The 13,942-nt window shown below is 39.3% G+C and overlaps 1 protein-coding gene across 4 annotated transcripts in view; it reads left to right on the top strand.

Annotated features, from left to right (window-relative positions):
• Positions 1 to 13,942, top strand: part of LOC133277143 (tudor domain-containing protein 7-like) — a 53,908-nt gene that overhangs the window by 13,885 nt on the left and 26,081 nt on the right. For all 4 annotated transcript variants that reach the window (XM_061468754.1, XM_061468755.1, XM_061468753.1 and 1 more), the window contains 2 exons: positions 8,071 to 8,651; positions 12,535 to 12,721. In XM_061468754.1, coding sequence (XP_061324738.1) covers positions 8,071 to 8,651; positions 12,535 to 12,721 — 768 coding nt within the window. The remainder of the gene's footprint in view (positions 1 to 8,070; positions 8,652 to 12,534; positions 12,722 to 13,942) is intronic.

Here is a 13,942-nt window from a genome sequence, read left to right on the forward strand (position 1 = left end):
TATTCTCAAAACATTTACTTGAATTTCCAGACCTCTTTTTGAAAAGCTTTTAGAGAATTAGGCAGTCCTAGTCCTGGGACATCAGGGAAGGTGCTTGAATGGATGGATTAAAAGATTGGTTAAAAGACTGGAAATGGAGCAAGACTAAAATGATTTAGCAATGCCTTCAGAAAGGCAGAAGTCAGAGTGGTATTCCACAGAGGGGATACTTGGACAGCTGCTGGTCAGGATTGCACTAAATGAGTTGGTAAGGGGTGCAAGTAGCAATTCAGCTGACTGTTCAGGGTTGTAAAGATCAGGGCTTTCTCAAGAAGTACGGAAATTCCTATTACCAGGTTGCTGGCTCATAAAATTGCAACTGAGACTTAACTGCAGTAATGGACAGGAAGAACTCTTTATGTTAAAAAAATGTTGGTTCTCTCCCCATCTGCTCCCTGTGTGGACTGTTAAGCTTGGGAAAGGAGACCCTAACATTTATAATTTCATGAAAATGTTGGCTCAGTATGAAAAAATGCGAATTATAAGAAGTACTTGAAAGTTAATAGAATAGACCATTGAACGGACCTATGAATGATCACCTAGGCCAACTGCCCGACCACTTCAGGGCTGACCAGAAGTTAAAGTCTGTTACTAAGGGCATTGTCCAAATGCCTTTTAAACAGTGACAGGTTTGGGGCATCAACTACCTATTTAGGAAGCCCATTCCAGTGTTTGACCACCCTCACTGTGAAGAAATGCTTCCTAATGTCACATCTATCCTCGTCTACTCACAAATAGAAAGTCCAGGAGGGCATCTTTCTTAGTTGGCTCACTCAGTACTTGTGACAAGAAGTTACCTTCCACAAACTTCAAGCATTTCCCAGAGTTTCTTGTCACAGCAGTGTGGTGTTCACAGCTGATGTCTGGAAAGTTGAAGTCTCTGGAAAGTAGAGCAAAGGGCTACTAATTCAGAGATTTCTCTTGATAGCACAGATGAGTTATTCTACAGGCAATCATTCTGGCTGGATAATCACTAGTAGACACCCACAATGATATCTGCTTTGTTTTCCATCCCCTTAATCCTCACAGAATCAGAATAATTAGGGTTGGAAAGGACCTTAAGATCATCTAGTTCCAAGCCCCTTGCCATGGGCAGACACACCTCACACTAAACCATGTCACCCAAGGCTCTGTCCAACCTGGCCTTCAACACCACCAGGGATGGAGCATTCACAGGTTCTGTGTGCAACCCATTCCAGTGCCTCACCATCCTTACAGTAAAGAACTTCTTCCTTATATCCAATATAAACTTTCCGTGTTTTAAGTTTGAACCTGTTACCCCTTATCCTATCACTACAGTCCCTAACGAAGAGTCCTTCTCTAGCATCCTTATAGGCCCCCTTCAGATACTGGAAGACTGCTAAGAGGTCTCCACGCAGCCTTCTCTTCTCCAGGCTGAAAAGCCCCAGCCATAAGGTTGGCATCAGCCCACCTCACAAGTATGTCAAAGTCCCTCTGGATGGCATTCCTTCCCTCCAGCGTATCGACTGCACCAAACAGCTTGGTGTCATCGGCAAACTTGCTGAGGGCGCACTCAATCCCACTGTCCATGTCACCAACAAAGATGTTGAACAAGACCAGTCCCAACACCGATCCCTGAGGGACACCACTTGTTACTGGTCTCCAGCTGGACATTGAGCCTCTTTGCATACGGCCATCCAGCCAGTTCTTTATCCACTGAGTGGTCCACCGATCAAACTGATGTCTTCCCCAATTCAGAGACAAGGATGTCAAGCGGGACATCCTAAAGTCTCTTAACTACATCACTGCTAACTGTGAGGGCTGTTCAGTCAAATCTCTCCTTACATACTGCACAACTCCTCCACCTTGCCTGCTCTGCCTATCCCTTCTGAACAGCCTGTAGCCTTTCATCCCAGCACTCATGGGACTCATTCCACCAAGTCTCACTAATACCATTGGCATCATAGCTTTGGGAACTGAGCAGCACTTCTCATAGCTTTGGGAACTGAGCAGCACTTCCAGTTCACCCCACTTGTTTGTCGTATTGCATGTGTTGGTGTATGAGCATTTCAGATGTACTCCTGAGCCCTTCATGCTCTCAAGAGCAATGTAAATACTCCTGCTAGCATGGCCACCCTTGGGCAATGCCATGACAACCCTTGGCTTACTTTCAGCTCTCCTGTTGGCATCCCCTTCCCTCAGTGATTCTAGTTTAAAGCCCTCTGTCAGTCCAGCCAGCTTATAGCCAAAGATACGTTTCCCCTACTGGGACAGATGGATCCTGTCAGGCTCCGTTATACCTTGTGCCTCAGAGCACAAGGTTACAAACCCTGAAGTTTTGGTGGAAACACCAGGCCTAGGGCCAGCTATCTGTATCTTGGGCTTGTCTGTTTCTTCCAAAATCTCGCCATTACTAGGAGGATTGAGGAAAATACTACCTGTGCTCCTGAATATTATAGCATTCTTCCCAGGGCCCTAAAATCTCTTTTGATCAACTTTAGACTTTTTCTTGCAACATCAGTAGTATCCACATGAAAGAGCAGGGGTGGATAACAGTCTGAAAGCTTTACTAAGCTACTCAAGTCATCTGGTGACATGTCTAATTTGGGTCCCAGGCAGGCAGCAGACTTCCCTGAAAAGACAGTCCAATCTCTATGCTTATTAATAGAGGAAAAGAGGGCAAACACTGCGCCACTGGAGAAACATATCAAAATCGGGTGTGCTCCTCCCATCTTTATTCAGAAAGTACACAAACAAAAACTGAGAGATCGAGCAGAGTGAAGTGGTGATTCAGAAGGTGATGGGTAAAGATAAGTAATGGATTCTGTATGGGCCACAATTAAGTTAAATCATTTAAGTAGGGAAAGATAGAGATATGGGGTATAAAATAATAGAGACCTGGGGAACGTAAATGGAGAATGATTATCATCTTGAGATCAAAAGAAATACTTTCACTGATGAATGGATGATCCCTGGCTTCAGTCATCAGGATCTTCTTCTTTCCAAAGAAACTGTCACTAACTGATAGTGCCTGAAGTATTGAGTGTCCAGCATATGAGGAAGAGGTACCACTACATTTGTCTTACATGCTATGCTTTTTCCCTAGGCACCTGCTGTTGTCAAAGAGGATGTCAGGCTAGGAACATCTGTGTTCTGACCAAGTGCAGCTCTTCTAATGTGCTGATTCAAGCTGCCTGTAATTATTTCACAGGTGATCCTTTCTGACCAGTCTTGGTGCTAGCTTCCTTCTAATAGTAGCCTTTTAAACGCTTGTACATCAATATGGGAAGACAACAAAATCCATCAGTCCTGTGTTGTTTGTCAGGTGAAGCTGCCTTCTATTATCTTTTTCTCCATTTGTCTTCCCAAGTTCCTTCTTGTAGCTAGAAGGAGAAAATAAGAGGCAGACATCTTTTAAGTGGCAGAAAGAACGGATGCATTCTTCCAGAGTTTTCTTGTAGTAATGTCTGCCTTGGTCCTTCGGATTTCTCAAGGAGCTGGTGGAAAAATGAAACTCCCATTCTGAACTGGGAAATTCCAGTTATGCTGGAAGAAATATACTAACTCTTCAGCAGTTCTAGAACAAAGACGTTCTCTTTTATAAAACATCCTACTGCCTCTGGCTGTCAATCAGCTTAGACATTGTCTGGTGTTACCAGAGCCCAGTTTCATTTCCAGTAATCCACTATTCCTCAGTGGGTTGTCTTAATGCTTTTTAATAAGCATATGGCTAAAAAATATGTAATACCTGAGCATATTCTTTATCAGTCAGCTTGCCCAGGGCTGTATCCAGTTATGTTTTAAAAACAAACACTCAACAGCCTTTCTGAGCAACATATTCCAGTCCTGTTCCTGTCCTATTCCTGTCCTGTTCCTTCTTCCCATATGACAGAAGGTTTGGCTGAAGACAAGACTTTTAGTGTGTCCTTTTGGCATTTGGCGTAAGAAGTTAGATGTTGTAGCTTCCCATGCAAAACAGCTGATTGTGTATTGGACTAGAAGCTGTAACAGCTGAAGTGTAAAGGATCAGATTGGCAAAAACAGTGGGACTGGGAGTTCTAGTGATCACCTCTGACAGAGAAAAGACAGTCAGCCAAATTTATAGATGCAAGATTCTGCTGATCAAGGCCAGGAATGCCTTCCTTGCTGGTTTGAGTTCCAGCTTGCTGGGAGTTGAACTTCAGGTACTATTGAGGAAAGTCAGAAAGATGAGAGCTGCCTTCACACTGAAGCATTTGTCTAAGGTACCTCAGCAAAATGTGCCTGTATGCAGTCTATGTGTGTATGCCATGGTAGCTAGCTTCTGTGTTGCATATTTAAATGAGATCTGAAAGAGTTAATGCATCACACGTCTGGTGAATTATTCTTGCTGAATCAGAGTGATAGTTCTGATCAGTGTGTTCTAGAGGAGTTGTTGAAGAGCCATTTGATACCAAGAATCCTGAAGCCAGACTTCTGTTTGCCACGTACGGTGGTACTCTGTCATTGACATTCAATACTAACTTCCACTGTGTGTTTCCTTTCCCTACCTTGCTGAAGAATGGCAGAAAATAGCTGCATATGTTAGTTGTGGGTGTAACAGCGAAAATGAAGGACACCTTTTCTGACTAGAAACACTAGTTTCAAGGAGTTGTCTTCTCTACTGCCTTCCTGGAAGATACTGATGCTGTAGGAGTTTTCCAGTGTATCTGGTCTTTCATCATCACTGTACACACAATCAGACAGGACTTGCTGTTATCTTGGTCGTTCTGGCATCACAGAGTGGATCCTCTCTTTTGATTATATGTATTAATGTAGTGGTTTACTTATACATTGTCAAGCAGACATATACAAAACTTTTGTCTTAACACACACAGGATCATGTCTGCATTTGTCCTCTCCATGTATGTATGCCAAAAAGAGAAAACTTGCTCTCTACTTGCATTCCACTGGATTTAATCAGTTGCAGCATCAGTATTTATCTTAGGAGTATTTTTTCACTTGAAGCTTTACTTTTTTGGGCTCCACATTTTTAAGAGCTCATTCTGTTACTCAGGCCCAGAACAAATGTGTTTTTCTTCTGTGTAGAACGACATAAGTCTGTATTGCCTTGGTAATACATTCTGACAGCTGTGGACTTTGCTTTGTCCTCTCTAATGGAAAGGTGACAGTAGGCATGTTGTGCTTGCAAAGCAGACATGCCAGCCACACTAATGGGAAGTACCTTGCAGGCAAATCTATAAACCCAACTAGAAACCAAGTTGAGATATTTGTACTAAAAAAGGGCATCTGCTTTGAAGTACTGCTCACAAGTGAAACTGTTTGCTTCTAATTAAAAGTTTCTATAGTGTTGTGCATCTTTGAAGGTGTCTTGGCCATAGCACTGTTTGGAGGAGTCTGTTGCATATTGAACATTAACTTCTATGGAAGAAACTGTATCTTAATGATGTACATCTGAGCTTATTTGTACCTAAGCACAATGTACTGAAACCCTGTACTGAAACAGCATTTTGCTGTCTCTAAATGGTTTGCTCAGTCAGTGTCTATAGTCTTTTCTAAACAGAGCTTCAGTGCCTAAAAAACCTCAGAGCTATTATTGGAATTAAGAGGTTTAAAGATCTGTAAGGATCTTCTCTCTTTATTCTGCTGCTAGTCTTTAGTGTGTAAGGTTTAATACTCCTGTCAGCTAAAATTTATTCATCTCTGTTGCAGCACTAGTTAAAAAGAGCTATGTAAGAGAAAAGGTACATAAAGGTAGACCTCTGCTTTTTTCAGGATGAACTGTGATACATTCCAACACAACCTTCTCAAACAGATTTTTGTCCTTATAATGCCAGTATTTTCTGAAGCTAAATGTTTCCTTGGCTGGTCGTTTAAACAAGTTCCTCAGTCTTGTATATGGACACCTGGGACATCCTTATCAGTTCCTCTGTATCTAGGATGTCATTACCTGCCAAGGAGTTGTGCGCTGATTTTTTCTCTGGGCCACATAATATACTTTGGTCTCTTGACTGTGTATCAAAGCACATGTAAGGCCTTGATAAGTTTTTGTTTGTTTTTACCAAGCTCCTTTGTCTGTGGTTCAGGAGGCACATAATATTTCTTATACCACAGGGTACAACTATAGGTTCTTCCTGTCATGAATCATTGAAGACTTTTTGGTCCTTCTAAGTTGAATGGCCAGACATGTTTTGTCACCTCTTGTATCAAACTGATTAGCAGAGATGCTTGAGAACTTGATGAATGTACATTGAAGTCCTTTATATTATTTGTTTATATTTTGTCCTATAGTAGATATGTATCCTTTAGCAGATGGGTGTCTGTAATGCACTATCTCTCCCCTCCCCCCACTTAAGAAGAATGTCTCCTTGGTTTAGTGAGCCTACTTGGAAAAACTTAGTCTTAAAGCTTGTGGACTCTTTCACATGAATTCAGGGAGTTGAGGGTTGTGAGAGATGTTCGTTTGCTTTCTAATCTTATTCTTGCAGAAAATATTACTGCTTTGGTTTTCATTGATAAGGAAGGATTCAGACATGCCACCATGATTACATGAGAATTCTCTAATGTAGTTAAAATTTTTTTATCTATGAAAACTGTTCCCTTTGTCTCTATTTTAGATAGCACATATGGTAATATTCATGGCAGTTGATGAAGACCTTTTGGCAAGAACCATTTGATAGTCTTCTTTTGCACCAGTAGACAGTGTAATGAGCAACAAGGATATGGATGTGCACTTGTGTAGTAACACTTTGGTGGTTTTGATGACTCTCTAAACTCAGGTCATCATGTGGCAATTTGGGATGAGTGTGAAGAGATGCACATAGGAAAAAGTACGTGGTTCTTGACACAATAATGACCTTCCCTCCTCCCATTTTTTTCAATGTCTTGTAACTAAATATACTTCTCTCATTTGTGTTATCTTGATGAGTTATATGTATTATTCTTGTTATGTACGATAATAGTCTTCTTTGTTACACTTCCATTGTATGCTGCTGAGACAGAACAGCATAGAATGGCTTTAGCAACCTTTATAAAGTTCCGATGGATATGGACATCAATATTGTAAGGTAAATGCTACCCCTGAGCAGTAGCAAGTAATTCAGCTAGTCAGTGTTTTTTTCAGTGGTCTGCCTCAGAAAAGGACTTTGGTGTGATGTACATCCAGGAAACTGACGAGAATTGTTTCTTCTGAGGAACATCAAGGTGGAGCTACATAAACCTTAATAACTTTATTGCAGGACTTGTTCTTGCTTTGGAACCAATATGGAAACACTGAGAGCTTTTGTTATCTCAATTCTACATAGATATTCCTGCTAAGTTACAGTTAGGTCGATCTAGGTTGAAACTGCATAGCTTTAGGAACTTGAATTTATTGTAAGTTTACTTCTACAGTTCTCAAATGGTTCTTTTAAGGATGTACAGAAGTTAAGGATGACTTCTGAGCATGTGAGATGCCTATTGAACTTCGCAAAGGGTCGAAACATGGACTGGCAAAACACAGGAGCCTGGAGGGAGGCTGTGGGTATAGTTCAAAGTGGCCTAATCAGATTTATAACAAAATTTATTATGAAATTTATTCCTTAATTTCAGAACCATTTGAAAAAAAAGAAATTCCTCGAGCATGTCAGCAGATAGGCTTTCAACACTGCCTGACGGGTGTCCTCTTGTTTCAGAAGTATACCATGAAACCCCCTTTCCCTCAGTGAGATGCAACAGAAACTTTCATTTATGATCTGTTTACCTGTATGGATGACCAGGACAGGGGGGTGCTAATGTGCAAAAGACCTAAGTTTATGGAGTGTGTCATCGTCTTCTTGTCCTTCTAGGAGAAAAGAGAGACGAGACATCTTTGGAAGCAAGTCTTGAGTTGTGTTACGTAGCTCAGATATTTGCCCTGTACTGATGTGGTCATATGTGTTTGGTATCCTTCAAAATGGAGTTGAAAGCATTGCAAGAAATACTATGCTGTAGTAACTACCTCAATCTTACTTTCCCTCTGGATACCCACTTCAAAGTCTATAAAATGTAACTAGCAAAATGGATTACACTTAGAGATGCAACTGATTATTGACTATACTTTTTGTTTCCAAGGTGGAGAAAGTACACAGAGGTGATCAGGTGGATGGGCTTCTTTATCCTGCTGAGAAAATAACACCAACAGCAAAATGTGATACAGAGCAACACAAAGCATCTCAGAATGTTACTTCTTCGAAAGCAGACCCCTTGTTAAAACCAAGTATGGAGAGCACGCCTGCATCACTTAGTAGTGACTTCAAGCAGAAAATTGTCAACATTTTGCTGAAATATTCTAGCGGTCTTTGGGCTAATGCACTTCCCAAATTGTACCAGGACACCTACCAAGTAAAATTTCCAGAAGACATTCTAAATAATCTAGAGCTGCTCTCAGATATATGTATAGTGGACTATGTATCTGAAATCCCCAAAAAGGCCATCCTCTATGCAAAACCCCAAAGATTCATTGACCCAAATCTGAATGTCACTGAGAGAGTCCAGAGGCATGGTGGTATGAAAGCTACAGCTGAACAACAGTATGAAGAATCCAAGGACCATTATCCAGAAAACATAACTGTTCCTCCTTTAACCATTCCATCGGAAGGATCTGTGTCCATCATGGTGTTGGAACTCAAAAACACTAATGAGGTCCTAATTAGGCAAGTCTGTACTTCAGAAACTCTTTTTTTTTTCTTCATTTATGAATTCACATATTAATATTGTGCAGGTCTGCTGTAAGAGGACAGATGAACAGGAGGTTGCAGGATTTTATTTACTTATTTTGATAATGGAAATTAATCCTTTTGTTTGGGTGCTTAAATGAAAATTTTCTGTAACTTTTTCTGTGCTGATCTGATCTGTTCTATCATTTGCTTGTCTGAGAATCAAAGCAGATTTGACTTGCCATTGGAGACTTTTTAAAATAGCCCTATTATAACACATAGTAGTATTCAGATATTGCTGCAATACTCATATTTTTTATTTCAGTAACTAACTTACTACTGACTAAGCATGACTTGAATGTATTCAGATTACACTGCAGTTTTCACTTCTGGGGACAGATGAGCTTCCAACAATAAACTACTAATGATTTTTTGGTTTGGTTGCTAATCAGCCCAGTCTTGAAGGACTGTATAAACGTAAGTTGTAGTGGCTGTCTTATGTTATTGTACTGTTTAAGGAAATACTATGATAAGCTCTCTATACGTCATTGCTAGGATAAAACACACAAATCCTAGCAGTTCCTTAAAACTAAAAAAACCCCAAGCAATCAAACAAGAAAAAGTCCCACAAAAGTTTTTTATAGAAGATACTCCTTTTTGAAAATCATTTACATTGGGCCTAATCTTAAAAAGTTCTATATGTCACCTCAAAGATGAACTGAGTAACTGTGTGGCAATAGACTATATTGACAGCAGTCTGTTTTTTCCTGCTAGTTTCTGCAGTTTCATCTTTCATTAGGTAGTTTCAGTCATTCAGAGGTCCTGGTTAGGATCAAAATAAGTATGTGTGGAGTTTAGTTACAGATCCTTTCACTATACCCTGTTGTTTACTACTCGTTGACAGTATTCAACACACTTGCCTTGAGGCTGAAATTTAGATATCCTTTTTCTCTCTAGCTATGAGTAATGTATTGGAATACTCAACCTTGAACTTTATGTGCTATTCCATTGTTCAGGTTCCCAATGGTGATAATCTGTAGTGAAAATCCCCATATTTGGGGGTTATGAGAGACATTCTCATTTGAGAATGTTGCCATCTTTGTTTCAGCTGCTAACAGTATTCCTATTTTGTGTTTTTTCTCAGATAAGCTTTTTTTGTACATTGCTTATACATTGATTTTGTATACTGGTCTTAAAAAAAAATTTAAGGCAAGATTCCTCATCCATCATTAACATGTGTACTGTCTCTGGCTGGATGAGTCAGTCATTTTAGCAAAGAAGATACAGCTGAAGTTTGTGAGTGAGCCTAAGCTTAAAAAAAAAGAAATCACAGGAAGAAGAGCTACATCAAAGAAAAGAGAGGCTTTATGTGTTATGTTGTTCCTGTGAGAGTTCTGTTTGAATTTAGTCAAAGACATGGAACATAATGAAGATTAATAGTGCCAGGAAAGACAGCCAATTTAAAACATGTAGTTATCTATACTTAGAAATACTGAAGTAGACATGATGCATATTGCATATTTTGTATTGGGAAGAGAAGGAATAAATTATCTGGGTATTAATTCTGCAAAACTCTTTCCTTCTTACTATACACCTGTTAATTCTGGCAGCATTGATGACTTGCTCTATATGTGAAGTAACGAATCTTAGCTTTATAATGTTATTTTAAGGATGTTTCCACTAATTATTTGGGGAAATGGTTCAAATCTCATGGATTAAAATACCATATGACACAGATCAGATGAGGTTGATTAAGTTAAAATTTCTCTAAATCAGCAGTTCCCAAATTTTGGACCAAGGTTCTTGGACAACATTAAAGTTTCTGAATTTGTCAGCTCTGTGTTAGGTATGTGTTGGTGATTAGTGGTTTCTTGGCACTAGATACAGAAGTGACTCCTTAGGGTTATGTATGTACTACATGGGCAAGGTCATCTGTCTTCAAGATGAAACTATCCCTGAACTGAGTAGTTCACAAGAAAATGTTCATGTGGATGTATGGGAAGGAAACAATGCATGGGCTCGTCTTCCCTGTGCATGAAAGATCCTGAAGGTGACCTGCAGTCACCTTATCATGATCCGTACAAGAACGGTGTAGCTGTTTTTTTGTAGGATCAGTAAACTCGAGATTGTTTTTTGTCTTGGGGATGGAGCAATATCTCTTGCGGCTGAGCATTGTTTGGCTGAAACCTTTAAACTGCAGCACTAATTAAGACTAAGTTGAAAGATTTGGTGCTATTTCAATTTTGAGGCAGTATGGTTCTATAAATTCTGATGTAGTCAGAAAGAAAGAGAGGAAATAAAACACTCCTAGATATTTGCTGTACATCTACAACAGTGTGATTGCAGGAAAAGATGATAAGCTAGGTGCTACATTTGAATTCTCACAAGAATTTGCTATAAGCTTTTATTCTCAACTTGAGCTTCTGTGCTACAGTTCAGATGCTTTTTTCCCTCTTTTTACCTTTTTGAAGAGACAGAATTTTATAGCTTGTTTCACTATGGAAGCATACCCCCTGTTCCCTTCACAGTGAAGCTGCAAGCCTTACTTGACATGTAAATTGGTTCCAGCTAAGGGTAAGAGTGGTGCTGAATGCACACGTGCAGTGTCTGGCCACCTGCACACCTGCTTAGTCTCTAACTTTTTTTGTGTGTGTGTGTTGCTTTTGAAGATTATTTTCTAAAGAATCTGAACAATATTTTTTCAATTGGTTTTGAGAGGCTGAAAGCTTCTTCAATGCAATGCTCAGCTATTATCAGAAAATAGCTAGTGAGACAGGAAATCCTGCACGATTATACTACTTTCTGTTAAGATACTCCTACTAGCTGTTAAGTGTACCTATAAAACAAATGTCAGGAAATAAATTTTTAAGTAGCATGCAAGTGATTGGTGCCCCACTCCATGTCCATTACGAAGTAGATGACTGCTTACATAGAAGGACAAGGGCTGTTATTCTGAAAAGCGATATATAATTGGATGGTGAGGTAGTAGGCTGTCTTTAGGAGAATGAGGATTCCCTGGAATATGATCAGATTTAAGTTAATCTTTGTAATAAAGTTAGCATAGTATGTCATAGTACAGTATCTGCACTAATCTTGGGCATATAGCAAACCTTCAGAATAAACCCAGATGTTTATAGGATGATAATCTGTGTGGTAGGCATGAGCAGTATTAATCACTCCATGAGCAAGTTAAAATAGTAGCTACTAATCAAATTTGGGATTAAGTTTTCCTTTTGTCTGCTTTAATCTGACTTGTTTCTGAAGCATTCATCTTCCCAGTTGGAGTTTTTAGTAAGTTTAGGTACTTTATTAAAGAAGATCTATGCAACACAAACTGCTTCAGTATGAACCATTAGGTAGCTTAGCATCAGGATTGTTCTGAAGGTGAAGAGTAAACAGCACATGGTTTGACAGCTGATGGTAAAGTTATTTTAAGAGGTTTTGATCAACCTTAGTGAAAATCAGATTAAGCTGTAGTTTGTATATGACGAAGTAACTTCAGAGGTGACATATTAGTCCTCTTTTATACTTGGTCCCAGGTACTACTGTGCTCTTGTGGTCAAGTTGCTCTATATGATTGTAATAATCAAGTAAGAGCTTTTAGTAAAAATCCAGTGTAGCATGTTGGATTGTGAAGTGCTGAACCACATTTATCTGTCGACAAAAGTACTGAATTATATGTCAGTTACTTTTCAATAGCCCTGTTAATGGAAAAAGAGTTTGGATACCTGTATGCTTAGAAAATATATATCTCCATAATTTACTCATATTCAAATATGCATATATATATGTTCTTAGGTTTTTATTCAGCTTTTTGAAGTTGCATCCTAACTCTTGTGGTGGTTTGTTTTGGTTTTTTTTGTTTTGTAAAATACTGTAGGTATGTGGGCAAAGATTATTCTTCTGCCCAGGAGCAAATGGAAGATGACATGAAAGCATACTATAGTCAGAATAGTAAAGTGTCACTAGCGCAATCTTTGAGCGTTGGGCAACTTGTTGCAGTACATGCTGAAGAAGATGCCTGGTTGCGTGCTCGGATAATTTCTCTAGAAGACAACAGAATAAAGGCAAGCAATTACTTCCTTTGGCACTTGTAGAAAGACTTGGAACAATCTTGGCTTTTAGATACACAGTCAATTCCTAAATTTGCTGCACTTAGGGTTTTAATATGGGGCTTAGCCTTACAGCGCTTGTGTGCTGAAATGTACCATTAGTAGTCTTGCAGGGAATGGATGTAATAGCACTATTTGGAGTGGGACAGAGGAAGGAAAAGGAAAGAACAGAATCCACTTGCTGGTAGATGTTGTTTGAAGTCTTATACTCAAGTATCTATTACACGCACTAGATAGCAAGACGATTAGAAACATACTTGTGTTTCCTTCCATGTAGATCTTGCAACTCTGGGAGTTCTATGTAGATTATGTAACTCCTGTGTTACACTTTCCTGGGCCAAATAGACTACTTGCCATTTGCATTGAAACTTGACCATATGATAGAACTTTCAAACTTGTCAGTTATTTCTTGCTAGTCAGACATTTAATGATAACTTTTCATATTTTGTTTCTTCCCCAAGTTACGTGACTTTTTACTCAGGTCTGTTTAACGTACTTCTGAAGTTGATCCAGTTCATAAATACTTAAATAGCACATGTATTAGAATTGACAATTTTCGGAAAATTAGTGTGATACCCTTCAGCTAGAACTTGGAGGGGAGTGTCGGAACTCAGTTTTGTGAAACATGGTTGGATTTAGAGAAGTGTCAAGGACAATTGGTAGTAAGTTTGCCTCCAATTTCTCTCTAGCCAGAACTATCAGCCAAAAGGAAGCTACTGCTTTATTGCAGTGTTTGCTGATTATCCTCTGATGCAGCGTTCAGGCTCCCTTTTCAAGTTTGTTATGCATGATACAGTTTACAAAAAAAGTTGTAAAAAGCCCTGTCAAAGCCTTCTTTCACTTCAGCTCAAATTATTTGTTGCCAATCAGCAGTTTCCTGTTTTCCTGCATTGGCTGTGGTATTTATATCAAAATTACTGTAAGCATAAATCAAAATTATTGTCTTCACAGTGTAAAAACAAAATGCAGAACATAAAATGGCACTTAAGTGGTGCTTGACTTTTCAAGACTTTCAACACTTTACAAATAAAAATTGCTGCTCTATTACCTTTCTCCATGTAGTTGAGGTAACTTATGCTGTTCCAGTACTGTTCCTATTAAAAGCTGAGATTCCTTGGAGCAGTTGGAGAGGATGATTTTTCAAGATCTTGAGAACAGAGATCCCTGAAAATACAA

This window comes from Pezoporus flaviventris, unplaced genomic scaffold (assembly GCF_033815535.1).
Source record: "Pezoporus flaviventris isolate CSIRO_AGI_PZ_B2104156 unplaced genomic scaffold, CSIRO_AGI_Pfla_v1 ptg000050l, whole genome shotgun sequence".
NCBI lineage: Eukaryota > Metazoa > Chordata > Aves > Psittaciformes > Psittacidae > Pezoporus > Pezoporus flaviventris.